The sequence below is a fragment of the Salmo trutta genome, chromosome 8, assembly GCF_901001165.1.
Source record: "Salmo trutta chromosome 8, fSalTru1.1, whole genome shotgun sequence".
Lineage (NCBI taxonomy): Eukaryota > Metazoa > Chordata > Actinopteri > Salmoniformes > Salmonidae > Salmo > Salmo trutta.
The window spans coordinates 16,811,471-16,831,909 of NC_042964.1; the positions used below are offsets into that span (position 1 = coordinate 16,811,471).

Consider the following 20,439-nt stretch of genomic DNA (forward strand, 5'->3'; position numbering starts at 1 on the left):
GACGATACAACAGTAGTAGGCCTGATTACCAATAATGACAAGACAGCCTACAGGAAGGAGGTGAGTGCTTTGGCGGAGTGGTGCCAGGAAAATAACGTCAACAAAACTATGGAGCTGATCGTGGACTTCAGGAAATGGCAACGGCAACCTCTTCAACCTCAGGATGCTGAAGAAATACGGCTTGGCCCCTGACACCTTCACAAACTTTTACAGATGCACAATTGAGAGCATCCTGTCAGGCTGTATCACCGCTTGGTACGGCAACTGCGCCACCCGCAACTGCAAGGCTCTCCAGAGGATGGTGTGGTCAGCCCAACGCATCCCCGGGAGCACACTGCCTGACCTTCAGGACATCTACAGCACCCGATCTCATCAAAGCTGGGACCAAAAAACGGCTATCTCAAGGCCATCAGACGTTTAAATAGCCATCACTAGCTGGCTACCACCCGGTTACTCAACCCTGCCCTATATACATAGACAAGGAATCTCTGGTCACTTTGTTAACACACCGCATTACTCATTTCATATGTATATACTGTATTTTAGTCCATACCACTCCGACATTGCTCGTCCTAATATTTATATATTAATTCCATTCTTTTACTTTTAGATGTGTGTATTGTTGTGAATTATTAGAGACTACTGCACTGTCGCTACACCCGCAATAGCATCTGCTAAATATATATATGTGACCAATAAAATTTGACTTGATCTCTACTGAACAGCTAACTGATGGCCTCAAATGGTGTGACCTGGAAAGACTTGCCCTGATGAGATGGAGGACATTCGTTAATAACCTATGCTCTAATAGGAGCCAAGGGTTTTAAGTCAAGTAAGTAATTCACTTTAGCTATTCATATGCTCTGAAATATCTGTAACTGCTGCACTATCAGTATATAAGGAAAGTCTGCATCGTTCCACATTGACAGATCACCGGTTTAGAAACTGAAATGTATTGAAAAACATTTATCACACAGACATATACTGTACAGTCTGGCTCAGTCCCACGCCCCTTATTGCAGAAATACCTTTTATACTCTGTATTAACTTCACACACACTAATGTCACTGGGGATGCCTGGTTACATTTCACACACATCTTGGCTCTGACTGGTAAACCCATGACACTGGCACCAGAGATCAGCTGCATCTGGAATTCCTTTGATTGAACTCTCCGATCCAAGTCTGTACTGTAGCCTTTTCTAGGATAGTGTCCTCCAACTTTGGGTGAGCTCAGCTTGTTCTTCAGTGGCTGCCCCCGAACCCCTGTGTGTCGGCCAGGGTGTCTGACTCCACCTCGATGGAGACCACGTGGTGGCCGGGAATCATGGCTAACCCCAGCACTCTGGGCTCACCCTGGGAGAAGGAGTCTGATGCAAAAAACAAGCAAGACAAGCACACCAAATACATTTTAAATATGGATCTGTACACACAGTGTAATAATGGTCATGTTACAAAATAGAAACTACATATCATGTGGGGAAGCCAGAGTAGTGTTTACTCCCGGTCCCAGAGAGCTACAGCGCCTTCAGTATTCATACCCTTTGACTTACCCCACAGATTGTTGTGTTTCCGCCCAAATTCAAAATGGATTCAATGTTTTTTTCTCACCCCTCTACACTCCATAATGACAAAGGGAAAACATGTTTAGACATATTTGCAAATTTATTGAAAATGAAATATCTTATTTATATATGTATTCGCACCCCTTAGTCAATACTTTGTATAAGCTAATTGGGCAGCGATTATAGCTGTAAGTCTCTTAAGAACTTTAAACACCTGAATTGTGCAACATTTGCCCATTATTATTTTCAAAGTTCTTCAAGCTCTGTGAAATTGGTTGTTGTTCATTGCTAGACAATTATTTTCAGGTCTTGCCATAGATTTTCAAGTAGATTGACGTCAAAACTGTAACTCGGCCACTCAGGAACATTCACAGTCTTCTTGGTAAGCAACTCCAGTGTAGATTTGGCCTTGTGTTCTGGGTTATTGTCTTGCTGAAAGGTGAATTAATCTCCCAGTGTCTGGTGGAAAGCAGACTGAACCAGGTTTTCCTCTATAATTTTGTCTGTGCTTAGCTCCAATCAGTTTCTTTATCCTGAAAAACTCCCCAGTCCTTAATGATTACAAGCATACCCCTAACATGACTCTGTAATGGATTTGCCCTCAACATAACACTTTTTATTCATGCTTTGTTGGACTAAGGTAATACTGTACAGGCTTCCTTTTGTTCAGTCTGTCAAATAGGTTAGTATTGTGGAGTAACTACATTGTTGTTGATCCATCCTCAGTTTTCTCCTATCACAGCCATTAAACTCTAACTGTTTTAAAGTTACCATTGGCCTCATGGTGAAATCCATGAGCAATTCAATTTCGCTTCTCTCCGGCAACTGAGTTAGGAAGGACACCTGCATCTTTGTAGTGACTGGGTGTATTGATACAGCATCTAAAGTGTAATTAATAACTTCACCAGGCTCAAAGGGATATTCAATGTCTGCTTTTCTTTTTTGCCATCTACCAATAGGTGCCCTTCTTTGCGAGGCATTGGAAAAATTTGTTGAATATCTGCGTTCGAAATTCACTGCTCAACTGAGGGACCTTACAGATAATTGTATGTGTGGGGTACAGAGATGAGGTAGTCATAAAAAAAATCATGTTCAACACTGTTATTGCACACAGAGTCCATGCAACTCATTATCTGAGTTGTTAAACACATTTTTACTCCTCAATGTATTTAGGCTTGTCATAACAAAGGGGTTGAATACTTATTTACTCAAGACATTTCAGCATGAATTGATTTGAAAAAAATCTAAAAACATAATTCCACTTTTACATTATGTGGTACTGTGTGTAGGCTAGTGAAAAAAACAGATACATTTAGTTCATTTTAAATTCAGGCCGTAACACAATAAAACGTGGGAATATGGATTGCATTTCTGATTGCAGGTTTTTACAGCAAATCAACTAATGATTGACTGATCAGCTGAATCAGGTGTGTTAGTGCTGGGTTGGGACAAAACCCGACTGCTCTGCAGGAACAGGGGTGAAGAGCAGTGAACTTGCTAGAGTATGTAGGCCTAATATGTACTTTATTTACCTGAAGATTTGAGGAACTCCTGAGCGGACCCCAGGATGACGTTGCAGTCTCTATCTGTGCACAGGAACAGTCCCACCAGTGTCCGTCCGTCTGTCATTCTGATTCTCATGTTCTTGTTCAGCAGGCTCTCCAGCTTCTGACGCACTCTGGAAGAAGAGGATGACAGTTCACTCTGCCCCTAGAAATATGGATTGGGGAGAAATTAGATGATAGGCCTATAATCATTCAAGGGTAAATCCCTTCGAATTCAATCACTTTTTGACAGCATCCCTTCCGGTCAGAAATTGAATTTTTGAACGTGAATGCCAAAATTTCAGAAGATAAAGTTACTCAAAGTTGACACATTTTGCATACCCCACCATACTATGAGACATCCATGTCTTCATCACTGGAAAATATAAACAGTTGTGATTGATATCATTTAAAAGCTTACACTGTTAAACTATTTTATTTATTGAGAAAAACGTTTTAAAACACAAAGTCATTTTTAAACCTTAACGTAAATGATAAAAAGTACAGATAACCCCCCAAAATATCATATTCGCATAGGTTGTAGCTTAAACCCTATTTCACATTATCTGAGGTTTTTGTGTTGTGACAGCCATAAGTTGAGACAACATGCTCTTAAATACAGGGTTGGTGTCATTTCAATCATAGAAATAGATTTAAAAGAATGGACCTATCCCAGTTCAGATTACTGCAATTTAGCTGGTACAGCATAGACATTTAAATTTAAATTGTAACTTCTAATTACTATCACAAGATGACCGCTCGTCCACCCACCGTCGAACGTCAACGTAAAACATCATGTCTATTCTATTATATATATTTCTATGATTTCAATAGGTTTCCTATAGAGGAAAGACAGTATAATTTAAAACTACAGATATTCCCATTCAAGTCAACATTATCTGATGTGTGGACCTCCAACCATCTCTGTGGTACCATTTGAAAGTAGAAATGTCAATTTTTTTATTCCCATTTTAGTACATTTATCACCCAAAACATGAAACTCACCCTGTATTCAAGAGCATGTTGTATCTCAACCGTTAGCGGACAAAACACAAAAACCTTAGATTATGTAAAATAGGATCTAGGCTACAACATATGCAAATATGAATAGAATCTGAGTTCATGCATTTTTTGATAATTGACGTTAAAAAAATGTGGAGGGGAAATTATATAATAGTTTGACAATCCTGTTTGTAAGCTTTTACATGAGATCAATCACAACTGTTTATATTTTCCAGTGATGAAGATATGGATGTCTCATGGTATGGTGGGGTATGCAAAATGGGTCAACTTTGAGCACTTTTATCTCTTGAATGTTTTGGCATTCAGATCCAAAAAGTCACTTTCTATGGTGCCCCTTATGGGCCATGGTGGTGAGAAAAAAAGTCCAGGCTAATCTGCTCCCTCAGTTTTTTTTTATCCGTTCTCTATGATTTTTTTATCCATTCCCTACGATTTATTTATTTGTTCCCTACAATTTTTTATTTGTTCCCTACAATTTCTTATTCGTTCCCTGCAAAATTTTTTATAAGCTACTCCTGAAGTCCTTGTGGATTTAAGTAGCCTATCTCTAGGCCTAAAAACATCATTCTCCTTATGTAGGCTACCATGACTGTCCAGGACTATAAGACAAACTACTTTTGAGCATTTTGTTTACCGTCAAACTAGCTCTGGTCCATGCGCATGCGTACGTATCCGACGCATGTGAATGGATCAGAGCTAGGTAAATGAAGTGTTCAAAAGTCGTGTCTCCTTGTCAACCTTGCCAAGGGGAAGTTTGACAAGCATACAAGGAGAAAAAGCCAGACGGTTGAGATGCACCCAATATCACCATTATGCTTATTTTACTTATGGGTAAATAAATGCATTTGAAGTAGACCACTTTTGACAGCACCCCTTTTGATTTGAACGAAACCTTCCATACATATATGCCCATTGTAGAAGTCATGGAGCCCCTTAGGGGTTATGGTGTGTTAAAAAAACAGGCTAATCCATTCCATCAGGTTTTTTTTATCCATTCCCTCTGATTATTTATACTTTCCCTCTGTTTTATTTGTTTATTCGTTCCCTCTTCTCCTTATGTAGGCTACCATGATGGTCCCATTTGGCCGATAACATATTGCAGCCTAAATGTAATTCTATTTAGTTATTACATGCTTCAAATGGTGTGTTCATTTGCCTGAAAAGCCAGGAGCATCACTTGCAGTCATAAATGAATGATGCATGTTTAGGATGCAAACCAGAAAGGCTACATTCGGATTCATGCCACTTGGATCCATTTTGAGCACCTCTCCTCCCCGCAACCCAGTGTTTTACCCCTTGTGCATTAAGTCAGGGACATATGTCCAGTAAAACATGGTCCAGACAAACGCAACTGTGCATGTGACTCACCGGTGGCAGAAAGAAAAGGCATGCAAATTTACTGTGCATCATTTTGGTGCAATGATGTGCTCTCATCCCTGCACTAGGCAGGTGAACATCTGCCATAGCCAACCCGGCACAAAGAAAGATGGTTTAAAGCAGCTCTGGCTCTATGTGGTATGTTTATAACTAAAACGGATAGCTATTTGCTTGGTTGCGATGACAATACGTTCACCTGGAAATCAGCTGATGTAGCTAAAGAAATCCTTCGGAAAATAGACAGAACAGCTAAGGTCATGAAGCAGAGCCAGACGGATTTATTGCCTAGGGATGAGAGCACCGTATTTGCACCTTGAGTGGTTTTGCACATCCGTTACCTATTATTTGTCCTTATGATTCGGAGACATATGAAAACACTGAAACTGGAAATGAACTAATGAATGGTCAGTGATCATCACCATTTGAAGCATGTAGTTAACTAAATAGAATAACAATTGGGCTGCAATATGTTATTGGCCAAGTGGGACTGTCATGGAGAAGAGAGAATGAATGAAAAAAGGAATGGATAAAAAAAACAAGGTAACAAATAAAACATCTGTGGATATTGATTTTTAAAAATGTAGGGAACGAATACAAAATCTGAGGGAACTAATAAAAAAACGAGGGACAGATAAATAAATCAGAGGGAATGGATAATAAAACTGAGGGAATGGATTAGCCTGGTGGGATTTTTTTAACCATGACCCCTAAAGGGCTCAGTAACTTTCTGAGCACTTCTACAATGGGCAAGTATGTATGAAAGGCTTCATTCAAATCAAAAGGGGTGCTGTCAAAAAGTGATTGAATTCAAATGGATTTACCCACAAGTAAAAGAAGCATAATGGTGATATTGGGTGCATCTCAGCCATCTGGCTTCCTCTCCTTGTATGCTTGTCAAACTTCCCCTTTGCAAGGTTGACAAGGAGACACGACGTTTGAAATTTTTTTTTTTTAGACTAGGCAAGTCAGTTAAGAACTAATTCTTATTTATAATGACGGCCTATACCGGCCAAACCCGGACGACGCCGGGCCAATTGTGTGCCGCCCTATGGGACTCCCAATCACAGCCGGTTGTGATACAGCCTTGATTCAAACCAGGGTGTCTGTAGTGACGCCTCTAACACTGAGATGCAGTGTCTTATACCGCTGTGCCACCCGGGAGCCCAATTTACCTAGCCTGGTCCATGCACATTGGACCAGAGCTAGTAAACAAAATGCTCAAAAGTAATTTGTCTTATAGTCCCGGATGTTGCGTACTGTGTTCAGCCAATCAGACCAGAGGTGAAAAAAACATACTGTATGCAATACGCAACATGCGGGACGAGCGTTAGCCACTCTAGCATGGTTGTGAAAACTGTGCTTCATAAAAGAAAGTACGCATATTTTCCCAAAACAAAATCAGCCTTGTAGCCATTAAAGCGATATAAGGGGGAATTTGACGCCGGAATGGAGAATGTTTAACGTACGAACTGATCCACGGGGGAGACGAGTTTATAGACGGCTGCATACGCTCCCTTTGGCTAGTAAAGCTGATTTATGGTCATTCTGGCGTCTGCATTGGCCGTACAACAGGGTTTCCAATTGGCGGCCCTTGGGACAAATTTATATAAGGGCGTTCATACTTATTGTGCTTCGCAGAGCTGTTGTGAAGGAAGTTGTCAAGGAAGTGAGTGTGTTTATACAGGACATACCGCCCCCAACTACCGTCAACCAATCATTTAAATGCGGACCTATACGGAGCCCTCCGCATTGTTACAACATTTGGGAGGTGCACGGCGATGCAGCACTGAGCTTCATTTGGCCGCAATTGCGTCACACGCTTTGTACGAAGCCTCCGGCCCACATTTCCAGATCAAAATTAAATTAGCTTTTAAGACGAAACGACTCAATATCGCCATCTGCCAGCCTTTGGGTTAGATTAGAACTAAGGAGAAGAAGCTACTTTAGACTATTGAAATGCACCCTTTAAGAAATGCAAAAGCGTGTCACATTTAACAGATGTTTCTGGTCATACTATTCTTGGTAATGCCAATAGTACTGTAGCCAGCAGATCCGACCCGCTTGCTTACAGCTACACTAGGGTCGGACAGACTTCCTGTGTAGATTAAGACACTGCACAGCCGGCACAAGATATGGCTCGGAAAACGTACCTCAATCCAGGGATGAGAAATGTGTTGTACTTCAAATTGTCCCACTATCCCAACTGTTATACCGAGAAGATTGAACGATTTGCTGATTTTCGTCCTCATGCTAGATAGCGGTAGCCACAGCACTGGCAGCCATTATGGAATGGAACGTGCTGTTGAACAAAGGAGCTGATTGGCTGACATTACCATTCCAAAAGTGCTGCTGTGGCTTCTGCTACCTGGCATGAGGGCGAAATTGACAGATTTCCGGCAAAACTAGCAGATCTTGTTCAATCTTCTCGCTGTAATAGTTGGGATAATGGGACAATTCAGAGAACAAAACATAAACCCTTTAATCTACACAGGAAGTATGTCCGACCCTAGTGCAGCTGCAAGAATTCGGATCGGCTGGCTAATGGTACTGTAGGTTCTAGACAAATAGCGTTAGCTAGCTACTACTGTAGCTACGTTAGCATAGCTAGCTAGTGGATCCAACTTGCCCAACAAATGTATGAATCAGTTGCGCACGCTCTCCTTTCAGTTTGGCAAAGTGAATATTATGCGTTAAAAGTGTGTAAAGTACGAGAATATTAAACGTATATCACCCCTACAAGAGTTGATGGACCATTTTCTTCAATCATTGTTGCCATTCCACCCTTCCTTGATTCTATTTTTCTTGCGGAATTATTTCTCTGACGTAGAACCGGAAATGCATCAGGGAATACATTGCATTATGGGTATTGTAGTATGCAAGGTAAGTATGAACAATTTGAAGTTTGGTAAAACTTTGCTGAAACTTTTCACCTATTTACTTTTCAAATTGAACATTACATTTGTCAAATGTCTGTCTTGTGATTTATGGACTGTCCAACCGCTCACGAGATGCAGCAAAGCTGATTTGAGTGTCGTGCTTTCTTTGTACCAGATGCTTCTGTGGTTACCATAGTAACGGAGCTTGTTTGTTAATGAAATGTAGCGACTGAGCTTGCAAATAAAGAAACTAAATAACATTTTATATCTATGACATATGCTCAGTTGTTACATTTTACATGACCTTTTATAGGTCTCCATACATTGGGTAAACTTTCAGAAGTAATACAAATGCCGCGACCAAAGTATTTCACTCCGAACGAGGTGTCCTTTCATAACACCATGCCTTGGCGACTTGTGGGTGTCATACTTGTGTACGACCTGACACTACTGGTGAATTACTTTAAAGGTGAGTTGTTAGATGCATGTATTTATAATAGGCTATTATTAGGTTACAAAAGTTGATTCAATTACACAATTATTTTTCAGGGGATGTACTTCTGAAACCTATTATTGACTGTGCAGGAATTTGACATCAGTCACTGGTTTGAATTAAAGACAACATTTGTGAGTGAGAAAATAATCTGAAAATAATCTTTATCAAGAATTTAGCGTATTTGTCTTCTTAAAATGTATTTTTCATCATGGGTAATTCCCAATTTGTATTCCTAGATTCGGGCTCACCTTAACCCACTATCTGACTGTATGATGTACTACACCCCTAGGGGGAGCTCTGTGCACATGTCGTCTCCCTGCTCTAGTACTGACTGGACCAATGACTTTGGGCAACCCTGGTGGAGGGATACCCAATATGAGGTGGGACTATTCTGTCAAGACCATCAACACCCTCACATCCCAGGAGCATACGCTGGAGGTCAAATATCCTTATTCAGATTAGGGAGAATGTCATGCATAGATCACAAGAAGCTACATGTGTACATGCCACATGTATAGGCTACATGTGTTATCATACTAATCTCACTTAGCCTGACACCATCCCCTGGCAAGCGAGGCCTAGTGTCTTACATAGATATCATCAATGCTGCATGCATGTATTATACATGCATCATACATGTGCAATAGATATGCAGACAACATACAGACATCATTCTGCACACATACATATCACCTACAGTACATATTGCCTACGTATCACCTACATATCACATACATATCACCTACATGCATACATGCGTCATTTATACATAACCATCATACATTCTATTGTAGTTGTTCAAGCTTTATCCTACTACCCCCTCCCTCACCTCTACTCCTTAGCATATCACAGTAGCAGTCTTTTGGGAGTGTGTCCATTCATCTGGCATGGTTTCACACACACAGCATAATATCACTGAGTGGAGCACAGGTGCTGTTTCTCCCTTCCTCTGTGTGCCACTGGCTGCATAAAATATGGGTTACCACACTGCCCTTTCGGGAGCCCTGGCCTGTACATGACTCGCTTTCAAAGGGACACGACGAGGTGGAGTTAGTAGTGCACTGTGTCACTGTCAAACCCTGGGGGCATATGAGTGAGTCCTGGCTGGGTTCACTCATTCCCGCTGCAGGACACACACACACACACACACACACACACACACACACACACACACACACACACACACACACCCTGAGCACACCTCTCCTCTCCGGCATGGTGGGAGAGCACGGTGGGAGAGCAGGCTTTCCCGCCAACCCGCCCCAGCTGGCACTACTAGTCTTCTACTGAGCCAGAGGCTTAGAGTGGGTGCTCCACTCTCCACTCACACAGTCAGACACATGCTCTCCCTCTCTCTCTCTCTCGCTCTCTCTCTGTCTCTCTCTCACACACACACAAAACACAGAAATTCTCTCTTTCTCTCCCACACTCTGTCCCTGCACACACATACTCACTCACACTCTCTTTCTCTTCCTCAAACAGTCTATCCTCCTTCTTTCTCTCTTGCCCTGCCTCCTCCCTCCCCCCTCATTCCCCCCTCACTTTCTCTCTAGTGGTTCTTGGCAAATGTGCCCATTGGACCCTGCATAAACAAATTCCTTTCTTTTTTTTTTTTTATCCTGGAAGCCAAGCTAGAGTGGTTTAACTGCCTGTTGCAAAATTTGCCCATAGTCCACAGAATGATTTTCATAGATAAACCAATGGAAAATACAGTTTTTTGAATGAAAAATCCCAAAATCCTCTTATCATTAGAGGACGGTGGCTGGTAGCCGGGGCGGCAGATAGCCTAGTGGTTAGAGCGTTGGGCCAGTTGGGGAAAGGTTGCTAGATCGAATCCCCGAGCCAACAATGTAAAAATCTGTGGTTCTGCCCCTGAACAAGGCAGTTAACCCACTGTTCCTAGACCGTCATTGTAAATGAGAATTTGTTCTTAACTTTATTTTACCTTTATTTAACTAGGCAAGTCAGTTAAGAACAAATTCTTATTTTCAATGACGGCCTAGGAACAGTGGGTTAACTGCCTTGTTCAGGGGCAGAACGGCAGATATGTACCTTGTCAGCTCAGGGATTCAATCTTGCAACCTTTCAGTTACTAATCCAACGCTCTAACCACTAGGCTACGCTGCCGCCCCAAACTGATTTGCCTAGTTAAATAAAGGTAAAATAGAAAATTACAATGACTATTTATATACTGTATCAGAAATATAAGCTATACACTGAGTATACAAAACATTAAAACAGAACACCTGCTCTTTCCATTAAATAGACTGAACAGGTAAATCCAGCTGAATGCTGGATCCTTTATTGATGTCACTTGTTAAATCCACTTCAATCAGTGTAGATGAAGGGGAGGAGACAAGCTAAAGAAGGATTTTTACGCCTTGAGACAACTGAGACATGGATTGTGTATGTATTCCATTCAGAGGGTGAATGGGCAAGACAAAAGATTTAAGTGCCTTTGAACGGGGTATGGTAGTAGGTGCCAGGCGAACCGGTTTGGGACAAGAACTGCAACGCTGCTGGGTTTTTCATGCTCGACAGTTTCCCGTGTGTATCAACAAAGTTCCACCGCCCAAAGGACATCCAGCCAACTTGACACAAATGTGGGTAGCATTGGAGTCACCTTGTGGAACTCTTTCGACACCTTGTAGAGTCCATGCCCCGACGAATTTAGTCTGTTCTGAGGGAAAAGGGGGGTGCAACTCAATTTTCGGAAGGTGTTCCTAATGTTTAGTGTACTGACTGTAGTTTCTAAATCTAAAACTGCTGCAACTGATTTCAACTACAGTCAATAACCACTGTACATGGGTTGGAAAAGTAAAATAAGGTCTAAAACAGCAAATCCTACCTCCTCTCTCTCTCTCTCCTCTCTTTTCCCAAGTGTGTTCCGAGGAGACCTTGAATGAGATTCCCCAGCGGTAACTTCGCAACGGCTCCCACGCCGCCAGCTCCACCTGGAAGCACAACTGCGTCAACCGGGACATTAGTAGGACACTGGAGGAGAACGGTATCCTCGACAAGGATGAGGACTTCTACAGCGGACGCATGGACCGCGACCTCTTCTCCCAGTCCATCGGTCTCTACTCAATGGCAATCCCACTGAACTTTGACCTCATATGTAAGGATGTCAGAAAATGGTGATGAGCAATATGAGCAACCTATTAAAAGGTTGACTTACAAAATACATGTCCTTTATTTATTTTATATTGTGATATTGTTATTAACATTTTATTACAGCGAATTTGAGCCCGTAAAGGACTAGAACTCATAACCTCACAATCAACATCCTTTCCTTGCCATTCTATCCCAGAGTCTTCCTTTTGTCATTCCTTCAAACCTTCTTGCATCTACAATAGGCCAACATACATTAATAAGTTAACAATAGTCTGCCAAAACTGTAGTAAAACTGCATGGTAACCATGGTAATCATTTATGTGATATTTAATAGTAGGCTACTTCCTCTCAACAGCTCCTTTGTGGCTCTGCTGAGTTTTAATTTCCTGTACTACAGAATGTGCAGGAAACCAAATCTACTGTAACAGTAGCAGTTTTAGTCAGTTGTGAAAAGCCATGTTACACATATTTCTTTAAATCAGTGACGTGTCATTGTTATCAATGTCTATTTTATTTATCACAATTCACAATTATACACACACATTTTTTACTGTAAAATGTGCATGCAGTGCCTTCAGAAAGTATTCATACTGTACCCCTTGACTTATTCCACATTTTGTTGTGTTACAGCCTGAATTCAATTTGTATTAAATTGATGTGTTTTTCACCAATCTACACACAATAGCCATAATGACGAAGTAAAAATATGTTTTTAGAAATGTGTAAAAATGTATTGAAATTTAAATACAAAAATATCAAATTTACATATGTATTCACACCCCTGAGTCAATACATGTTAGAATCACCTTTTGGCAGCGATGACAGCTGCGAGTCTGTCTGTCTAAGAAGAGCTTTGCACGCCTGGATTGTACAATATTTGCACATTATTCTTTAAACCTTTCTTCAAGCTCTGTCAAGTTGTTTGTTGATCATTGCTAGACAGGCCTTTTCAAGTCTTGCATTGATTTTCAAGAAGATTTAATTCAAAACTGTAACTAGGCCACTCAGGAACATTTAATTTTGTTTTGCCACATATTTTGCAGTATTACTTTAGTGCCTTGTTGCAAACAGGATGCATGTTATGTCATATTTTTTATTCTGTACGGGCTACCTTCTTTTCACTCTGTCAATTAGATTAGTATTGTGGAGTAACTACAATGTTGTTGATCATCCTCAGTTTTTTCCTATCACAGCCATTAAACTCTGTAACTGTTTTAAAGTCACCATTGGCCTCCTGGTGAAATTTCTGAGCTATTTCCTTCCTCTCCGGCAACTGAGTTAGGAAGGACGCCTGTATCTCAAAACATTTGACATTATGAGTTATTGTGTAGGCCAGTAAAACTACATCTAAATGTAATCCATTTTAAATTCAGACTGTAACAACAAAGTGTGGAAAAAGTCAAGGGGTGTGAATACTTCCTGAAGGGATTGTATGTACAGTATGTTTGATCTAGACATCTTCATCAAAACTGAACTGCCTGATCTTAGACACCTTAATCAGTCTGACTACTAGAGTTCACATTACCTTACTGCCACCCAGATCAGAGGGACTGTTGTGAAACAGTACAAGATGCGTTAAAAATGTGTCCTCTTTCATTACTCTGTGTTCACCATCTTGAAAATAATTTATTCGATTTATATTTTAATCCGACATAATTTACAGTTGAAAAAAATGAGTCTGCATATTGCATTGTTTTTTATCCCCACCACAAGTGGTTAATTTTTAAGCAATCCAATCTGATGTAAAGTCTGGGCATGGCTGCGGCAGATTTTTCCAACCCCCCCGCCCCACACACACACACACACACACGCACACACGCGCGCGCTTTCAAGCTCCCTCCCCGACTCTCTCTCTCTCTCTCTCGCTCTCTCACACACACGTATAATTTTATACTACGGTGGGGGCCTTTAAGAATACTTCATAGATTTGTGGCGTGTTCTGCAGTGTAGAAAGGGAGCGTTGTTTCGTGTGATCTTGAGGCACAGTTACCAGGCAAGTCTGCCTTCGTGTCTGATTTTTTTGGGGGGGGGACAAACAAGTAACAATTTATACAAGCAGTCATACACCCCCTTTCTTGTAACAATGTGAATGTTTTTTGAGGAGGGAGGGGTGCGCGGAGAGAGGGAGAGCCAGGCAGAGAGCGAGAGAGAGAGAGAAAGGAGGAGGGGTGGTGGGGGGGGCGTTCTGCAATAATATAGTCAGCCATTTTTTATGTAAGGGGATTTTTCTTATTGGGGGGGTTGTTAAAAAATAAATATAAGGGCGGCCATCTTTGTTTCCTTGCGTTGTAGTGTAAAATATTCCAAAACGCCCCCCACTTTTTTTCTGGAGTCGATTTGAATATTAAATAAATATCATAATTCCGGAGGATTTCTGATTTCGAGTACGGAGCCGATGACAGGGATATAATGTCCTCTCCTCTCCGGTCCTGTGAGGAATACAAGGGCATGTTGGTTAATTCCAAGGGAGGAGATTTTGATGAAGAAGAGGACGACGGAGATCTAGACGAGAACGCAAGCGACATAAACTCGCCGGCGGCGCCTCGAGAAACTGCAACACTAGCCGCGCCAGGTAGGCTATACTAGGCTACAGGAGACATACACTGGCGAAAGACTCGGGAGCGCGCACACAAAATAGAAACACATACTCCAAATTGTGAAAAAAGTAAGACAGGACCCATTGTGCCGCTCATCTCAATAGTTATATTTTGCTACAATATAATTAGTTGCGCCCCGGTTGCTCCAGAGGATAGCGCAGCTTTGAAATAGAAAGAGTTAAGGATTCCAACTTCTAAACCAACTTGAGAATGCTCTTTTCGTTTTATCCCATATATATTGCCTACAATGAACAAAGTTGATCCTCCTCGACTTTCTTTTCATCCGTAGAATGGTGCCACATTCATAAATATAAATCATATCTCAATATGAATAGGTCGACGTGAAGGGTAAAGCTCACGACATCACTGTTAGAAAACATGGACTCCCCAGCAATACGCTTTCTGATAGTGATCTTTAGAATAGTGATGTGCAAGGCGTAAGCGTTAAAACCGGATGATGGAGTGAGAGCTGGTATGACAGCGTGTAAATAAACTTGACCCTACCCCCTGACTGTCTCCACACTGACAGGGACGGTTCATGATAGGACACTGACACTCTGCTCAAGTTATGAATAGAACCGTTATGTGTCGCCCACAGGGCCTTTGTTTTCCCTCTCTTTTCGTTGTCATAGCAGACTAGCACATATTTAACAAGTAGGCATGTAATAAACATAATAAATATAGCCACATAAAAGAAAGGACTTACCTACAACAATGTAATGTGCAAAACATTTTTTTTTTCTTCTCAAAATAAGTTTCTTTTTGAGAGACTATGATCAGGCCTACCTGGTTCCTGAAAACCTACTAACGGGCTCGCATTATTTTACAGTTCATTTGAATTAGTCTAATTAAATAGAATGCATGTGCATGTAGCCTATTCAATAGTAGCATTCGATAGGCTATTGCATATCAGGATTTTGGGACGTTCAACAAGGGCCCATTTAGAATCACTGAATTGCTTGTCTCGAGACGGACAAGCGCGCGAATCAATTAGTGCGCTTCCCGCCGTGGCCAACCCCCAGCGACCTCCGCCAGCGGTTGTCACTCTTGTGGTCAGGACCCAGGTTTTAGCGTTAACGGGAAGTAGCCTGGGGTAGGGAGTTGTTTCAGTCACAGATTACCCATTGTATTGACTAGATACTCAAGTGGCCGCTCTAACAATAAAAATACATGTAAATAAAATGGAAGGCAGTCGGGAGGAGGCAAGAGCAGGTGGGAGCATTTTAGCCAATGAGAGGGCAGATACGCCTGCGAACAACAGGCACAACTCCGATATAAAGTGTTTTTTTTCTCAAAGTTCCCGGTATGTCACATGTGCTACTTATATCAGTACACTAGTAGCAACCTAAGCATTACGAAACTTCTATTCGATCAAATAAGCCACAAGTAACAAATAATCCTTTACATATTTGTTTAACCAAATTCGACACTCTCATTGATCTCCATACAAAACTCCTCGCTTGGTGAGCGAAAAAACGGAAAACCGCCACCTGCTGGAGAAGACAGATTTTGGGCCTAGTTATCCCTCTCGCTTCGCCTCTTCCTCTCCGGTTCAGTTCATCAGATATACACAGACTGGCTTGCGGCCTTAGAATCACCGAGCCCCGCGTGCGTGCTGCTGCCGCCTCTGGCTGCACTCTGCAGCAGACATATGCGGAGACCTTGCTTGGGAGCGCGCTGCGTGTTGTAACCCTGCTGTAGGCGCCCAACAAAGACAAACAATAAAAACGAACTAATGTATACGATGTGCGTGGTGGCCGTAAGCGATAGTGATGTGTTTCCCCTTTTCTCCACCCTCCTGACAATACTTAGGCTTATCTTTCTCTCACTCTCAAAAAGGCAACTGTCTCTCTCTTTGCCCAGTGAAAAACCTGAATAAAGGGTCGAAAGACTCATTTGGAAGTCCCTTGAAAACTCACTAACAGATCCTCAAAACGTTCGGTGGTGTTGTCTTCGAAATAAAGCTATGACATGTTTGATTGGTTTATATTTCCCCAATTGTTTATTGCAGGACAAATATATTGCAATGGGTATACATTTATTATAAGCCTTACTTTAATGAGCCTCAGTTTTCAAATACCACCATGAATACTATTATTGTGTGCTATACAACTATAGACAGTTATGGCTTTGCTTTTCATTGAACTAATACCAAGCAGCTGTCAAATACACTTATCTGTCAACCACACTGACTGGAACGAATTGAACATTTGTCAGAATTCAGTCAAGGTAGAAAGTCATGTTTAGACACTAGTCCCTCCCATATGACACATGTGGTGTCAATGCACACATCACAGCAGGATGGTGAGATGCTTCTGTTGTGCTTAATTGTGTTCAGAAGAGATTAGATTGACAATTCAAAGCCTTCAAAGAGGATTATAGTCAATATGATTTAGTCACAACTCGCTCTCTTTCTTTTCATCCACATCTCTTCTCTTCAACCTGCCGTAGAGGAAGAAGGGGAGGCATTGGACAGGGACAGTCTAGGGAGGAAGAAACGAGGGCCCAAGAAGAAGAAGGAGACAAAGAAGAAGGAGAAAGAGAAAGAAGGAAAACTCTCCAAAGCTAAAAAACGGAAAAAGATTGTAAGCTTCTCGGACATGACCATACCACTCCATCTATAGCCATACTTTCTGATCACACTTCATTCTATTTTCATGGCCCCCCCTTTTATGTTCTCTCTCTTTCTTTCTCCCTTTCTCTCTTTTCCTCTCTCCCCTTCTCTTCTCCTCTCCCCGCTCAGGACAGTGATGTAGAGAGAGACTCGGAGAGAGAGAGAGACTATGGAGAGAACTCTGACAGTGCAGCCAGCATCTTCGCTTGTGAGAAAAAGAAGAAGAAGAAACACAAGGAGAAGAAGGAGAAAAAAAAACAAAAGATGAAAAAAGACAATGGGGACAGCATGCAAGAGGAGACAATAAAGGTAAGGACACAACACAAAAGTGTTGTCATTGTTTTGCTTCTACTTGGCCTCTCTGATGGCTCAAGTCTAGCGCTCTGATTGGTTGTTTCTTTCCACCAGCCAATAGAACAGAAGACGTCGGCCCAGCTGGCTAAAGACTGGGGTCTGGAGGATGTGGATCATACCTTCACTGAAGATGACTACCGCACACTCACCAACTACAAAGCCTTCAGCCAGTCCATGAGGTACTGTGGAGATGTCACGCAGCTGACTCTATTTAACTTGAAATCAGACAGGACCGGTGGCAGAATGTTTAGCCTAGAAACATGTAGCTTATTGCGCCTCGTTCTCAGTCAAAGGGGACAATTTACTGAGTTATTGATTGAGGTTAGATTCCTAACGTACTCATTTAGCTTCCCCTCTCCCCCTACTCCTCTTCTTCCTCGTCTTCCTCTTCGCCCCTCGCAGGCCCATGATCGCCAAGAAGAACCCAAAGATCCCCATGTCCAAGATGATGACCATCCTGGGGGTCAAGTGGAGAGAGTTCAGTTCCAACAACCCCTTCAAGGGCTCAGGTGCTGCGGCCGTGGCAGCTGCAGCCGCGGCCGCCGCCATTGCCGTCGCCGAGCAGGTCTCCGCGGCAACCGCTTCCCCATCCCCGGAGCCCCCTCCGCCCCGGAAGCAGCCCCAAACCCCCCGGCCGGCCCCCCAGCCACCACCCCCGCCGCCCCCACTCCGCAAGGCCAAGACCAAAGAGGGCAAAGGTTAGAAAAAGATGAGGGTGGAAGCGTCTATTGTAATAGTATGTGTACAGTAGCAGTGTTTGAATTGGAATGGGTTTGGTCCTAACCAATTGCCCCGGTCCTCTCCCTGTTTTTCAGGCCCTGGATATAAGAAGAGTCGCAGTAAGAGTCCTCGTGTTCTGGCTGAGAGGAAGAAAGCGGTGGCAGCGGCTGCGGCAGCAGCAGTAGCGGCGGCAGCAGCAGCAAAGGCCAAGAAGATGGCTCCCATACGCATCAAACTAGGGGCCCTAGGCAACAAGAGGAAGAAGAGCAGCTCTGTGAGTTTCACTATGCTATGTAATGTATATGGATGTATAGATGTGCTGTGTGGGCTACTGTCTGTGGGAGCATGCAAGTGTGTGAGAGTCGACAGATTTGACTGTCCCCCCCCCCCCCCTCCCTCCCCCCTCCCTCTCAGAGTGGTGATGATGTTGAGGAGGAAGATTCGGAGCAGGAGGACTCCAGTGTCCACAGCTCCTCGGTCCGCTCCGACAGCTCGCCCCGCGTCAAGAAGAACAAAAGAGGACGGCCCGCCAAGAAGAAGAAGAAAAGTCAACTCTCTTTTCTAATCTGGTGTCTCCCAATCTCTCCCTCTTTCTTTTTCTCACTCCCTCTTTCCCTCTCTTCTCTATCTCTCTCTCTCTTTCTCTCGTCCTCTCTCTCCCGGGTCTCTCTCTCTCTCTGCCTCATCTCTAGAACCTAAAAGGGTTCTTTGTCTGTCCCTATAGGAGAACCCTTTGAATAACCCTTTTTGGTTCCAGGTAGAACCCTTTTGAGTTCTACCTGGAACCAAAAAGGGTTCTCCTATGGGGACAGCCGAAGAACACTTTTGGAACCGTTTTTTCTAAGAGTACCTTGCGTCTCTCGCCCTCTTATCTTTCTCTCCATCTTTCTCTCTCTCTATGGTCTCTGTTTCTCCACAACATCTCTCCCTCTCTCTCCCTCACATTGTTATTCTCCCTAATTTTCTCCCCCACCCCTCTCTCTCTCTCTGTCAGTGCTGGGTGAGGGTGATGTGGAGGTGGATGGTTATGAGACAGACCACCAGGACTACTGTGAGGTGTGCCAGCAGGGAGGGGAGATCATTCTGTGTGACACCTGTCCCAGAGCCTACCACCTGGTCTGTCTGGAGCCTGAGCTGGAGAAGGCCCCCGAGGGCAAGTGGAGCTGCCCCCATTGTGTGAGTTACTGTAATGCTCAAAATTGGTTGTAATCGTCATGTCTACGATTGATTTATATTATTGTATGGAATAATGTATTACCATTTCGCACCATATACACACTATTCCTTTAAGTGCTCCTCTACCTATTCATTCTCCATGGTCTCATTCTCCTCTCCTGTCCTCCTCCTCTCCTCTTCTCCTCCTGCAGGAGAAAGAGGGGATCCAGTGGGAAGCGAAGGATGAGGACTTTGAGGAGTTTGAGGAGGAGAGTGAGGACATGGTGGTACCAGAAATACCTGGGGTTGGACTGCTGGTAGGACTGGAGGAAGAGGAGGATGAGCACATGGAGTTCTGCAGGGTCTGTAAGGATGGGGGGGAACTATTATGCTGCGACACCTGTACCTCCTCCTACCACATCCACTGTCTCAACCCGCCCCTGCCTGAGATCCCCAACGGAGAGTGGCTGTGTCCGCGCTGCACTGTAAGTCATGTTTGTTTGTTTGTTTCTACTTTGTGTGGAGCGCTTTGATTCTATTCTTCATTTTCATCTTCTTCCCCCAGTGTCCTAGCATCAAAGGCAGGGTGCAGAGGATCCTCCACTGGCGATGGGGCGAGCCCCCCGATCCTGTACCCGTGCCCCCCGCCACTGATTCCCCTCCTGATGCTCCCCCGCCACCCCCCATGAAGGGCAGGGCCGAGAGGGAGTTCTTTGTCAAGCTGGCCGGACAGTCCTACTGGCACTGCACCTGGATCACTGAACTACAGGTGTGTGTGTGTGTGTGAGAGAGAGAGAGAGAGAGAGAGAGAGAGAGAGAGAGAGAGGCTGAGAAAGAGAGTGAAACAGTTGGAGAAGAGGCTGATGAAATAGTATGAACAGCTGAAATGCTTGGCATGCAAGTGTGTCTACCACCTGTCTGTCTTGCCTTCCTTGTTTTCATTGAACAAATGTTCTCTATTCCTCTCCTCTTTTTCATCTCTCCATCCGTCTAGCTGGAGATCTT

At 43.1% G+C, this 20,439-nt stretch overlaps 2 protein-coding genes and 1 long non-coding RNA gene across 10 annotated transcripts in view; 2 read left to right on the forward strand and 1 right to left on the reverse strand.

Moving 5' to 3' along the window:
* Positions 1-937: 937 nt before the first annotated feature.
* On the reverse strand, positions 938-8,364 carry LOC115198294 (N-alpha-acetyltransferase 38, NatC auxiliary subunit). 3 transcript variants are annotated; one of them, XM_029760162.1, is made up of 3 exons: positions 8,246-8,364; positions 3,097-3,274; positions 938-1,369 (listed from the first exon to the last, which is right to left on the reverse strand). In XM_029760162.1, the coding sequence occupies exons 1-3, from the start codon at positions 8,282-8,284 to the stop codon at positions 1,245-1,247; spliced, it is 342 nt and encodes a 113-aa protein (XP_029616022.1). In that variant the 5' UTR covers positions 8,285-8,364; the 3' UTR covers positions 938-1,244. The 3 variants fall into 3 exon arrangements, with proteins under 3 accessions (XP_029616022.1, XP_029616023.1, XP_029616021.1); XM_029760163.1 differs by having other exon boundaries at positions 3,097-3,242; positions 8,246-8,359; XM_029760161.1 differs by having other exon boundaries at positions 8,240-8,343.
* A 222-nt stretch (positions 8,365-8,586) lies between these two features.
* LOC115198295 (uncharacterized) lies at positions 8,587-12,713 on the forward strand. 2 transcript variants are annotated; one of them, XR_003879204.1, is made up of 4 exons: positions 8,587-8,853; positions 8,934-9,011; positions 9,170-9,260; positions 11,762-12,713. It is a non-coding gene; the product is annotated as an uncharacterized LOC115198295 (long non-coding RNA). The 2 variants fall into 2 exon arrangements; XR_003879203.1 differs by lacking the exon at positions 8,934-9,011.
* A 1,448-nt stretch (positions 12,714-14,161) lies between these two features.
* LOC115198296 (chromodomain-helicase-DNA-binding protein 3) overlaps positions 14,162-20,439 on the forward strand; it is a 28,439-nt gene continuing 22,161 nt past the window's right edge. For 4 of the 5 annotated variants that reach the window (XM_029760169.1, XM_029760166.1, XM_029760167.1 and 1 more), the window contains exons 1-11: positions 14,163-14,566; positions 17,043-17,176; positions 17,335-17,514; positions 17,614-17,738; positions 17,962-18,257; positions 18,375-18,553; positions 18,694-18,826; positions 19,274-19,455; positions 19,647-19,919; positions 20,000-20,203; positions 20,429-20,439. The exon at positions 20,429-20,439 is cut by the window's right edge and continues 207 nt beyond it. In XM_029760169.1, the coding sequence (XP_029616029.1) occupies positions 14,404-14,566; positions 17,043-17,176; positions 17,335-17,514; positions 17,614-17,738; positions 17,962-18,257; positions 18,375-18,553; positions 18,694-18,826; positions 19,274-19,455; positions 19,647-19,919; positions 20,000-20,203; positions 20,429-20,439 (1,880 nt within the window). In that variant the 5' untranslated portion in view covers positions 14,163-14,403. Of the gene's footprint in view, positions 14,567-17,042; positions 17,177-17,334; positions 17,515-17,613; positions 17,739-17,961; positions 18,258-18,374; positions 18,554-18,693; positions 18,827-19,273; positions 19,456-19,646; positions 19,920-19,999; positions 20,204-20,428 lie in introns of all 5 variants that reach the window. The other variant, XM_029760165.1, reaches the window with a different exon arrangement.

Bases quoted from the DNA above. Each gene is read 5' to 3' on its own strand.
- LOC115198294 (XM_029760161.1), bottom strand. From the start codon at position 8,284: ATGGCAACAATGATTGAAGAAAATGGTCCATCAACTCTTGTAGGG. The intron at 3,275-8,239 runs GTGATATACGTT...CCATATTTCTAG, and splicing joins GTCCATCAACTCTTGTAGGG to GGGCAGAGTGAACTGTCATC. The intron at 1,370-3,096 runs GTAAATAAAGTA...TTTTTGCATCAG, and splicing joins GGAGTTCCTCAAATCTTCAG to ACTCCTTCTCCCAGGGTGAG.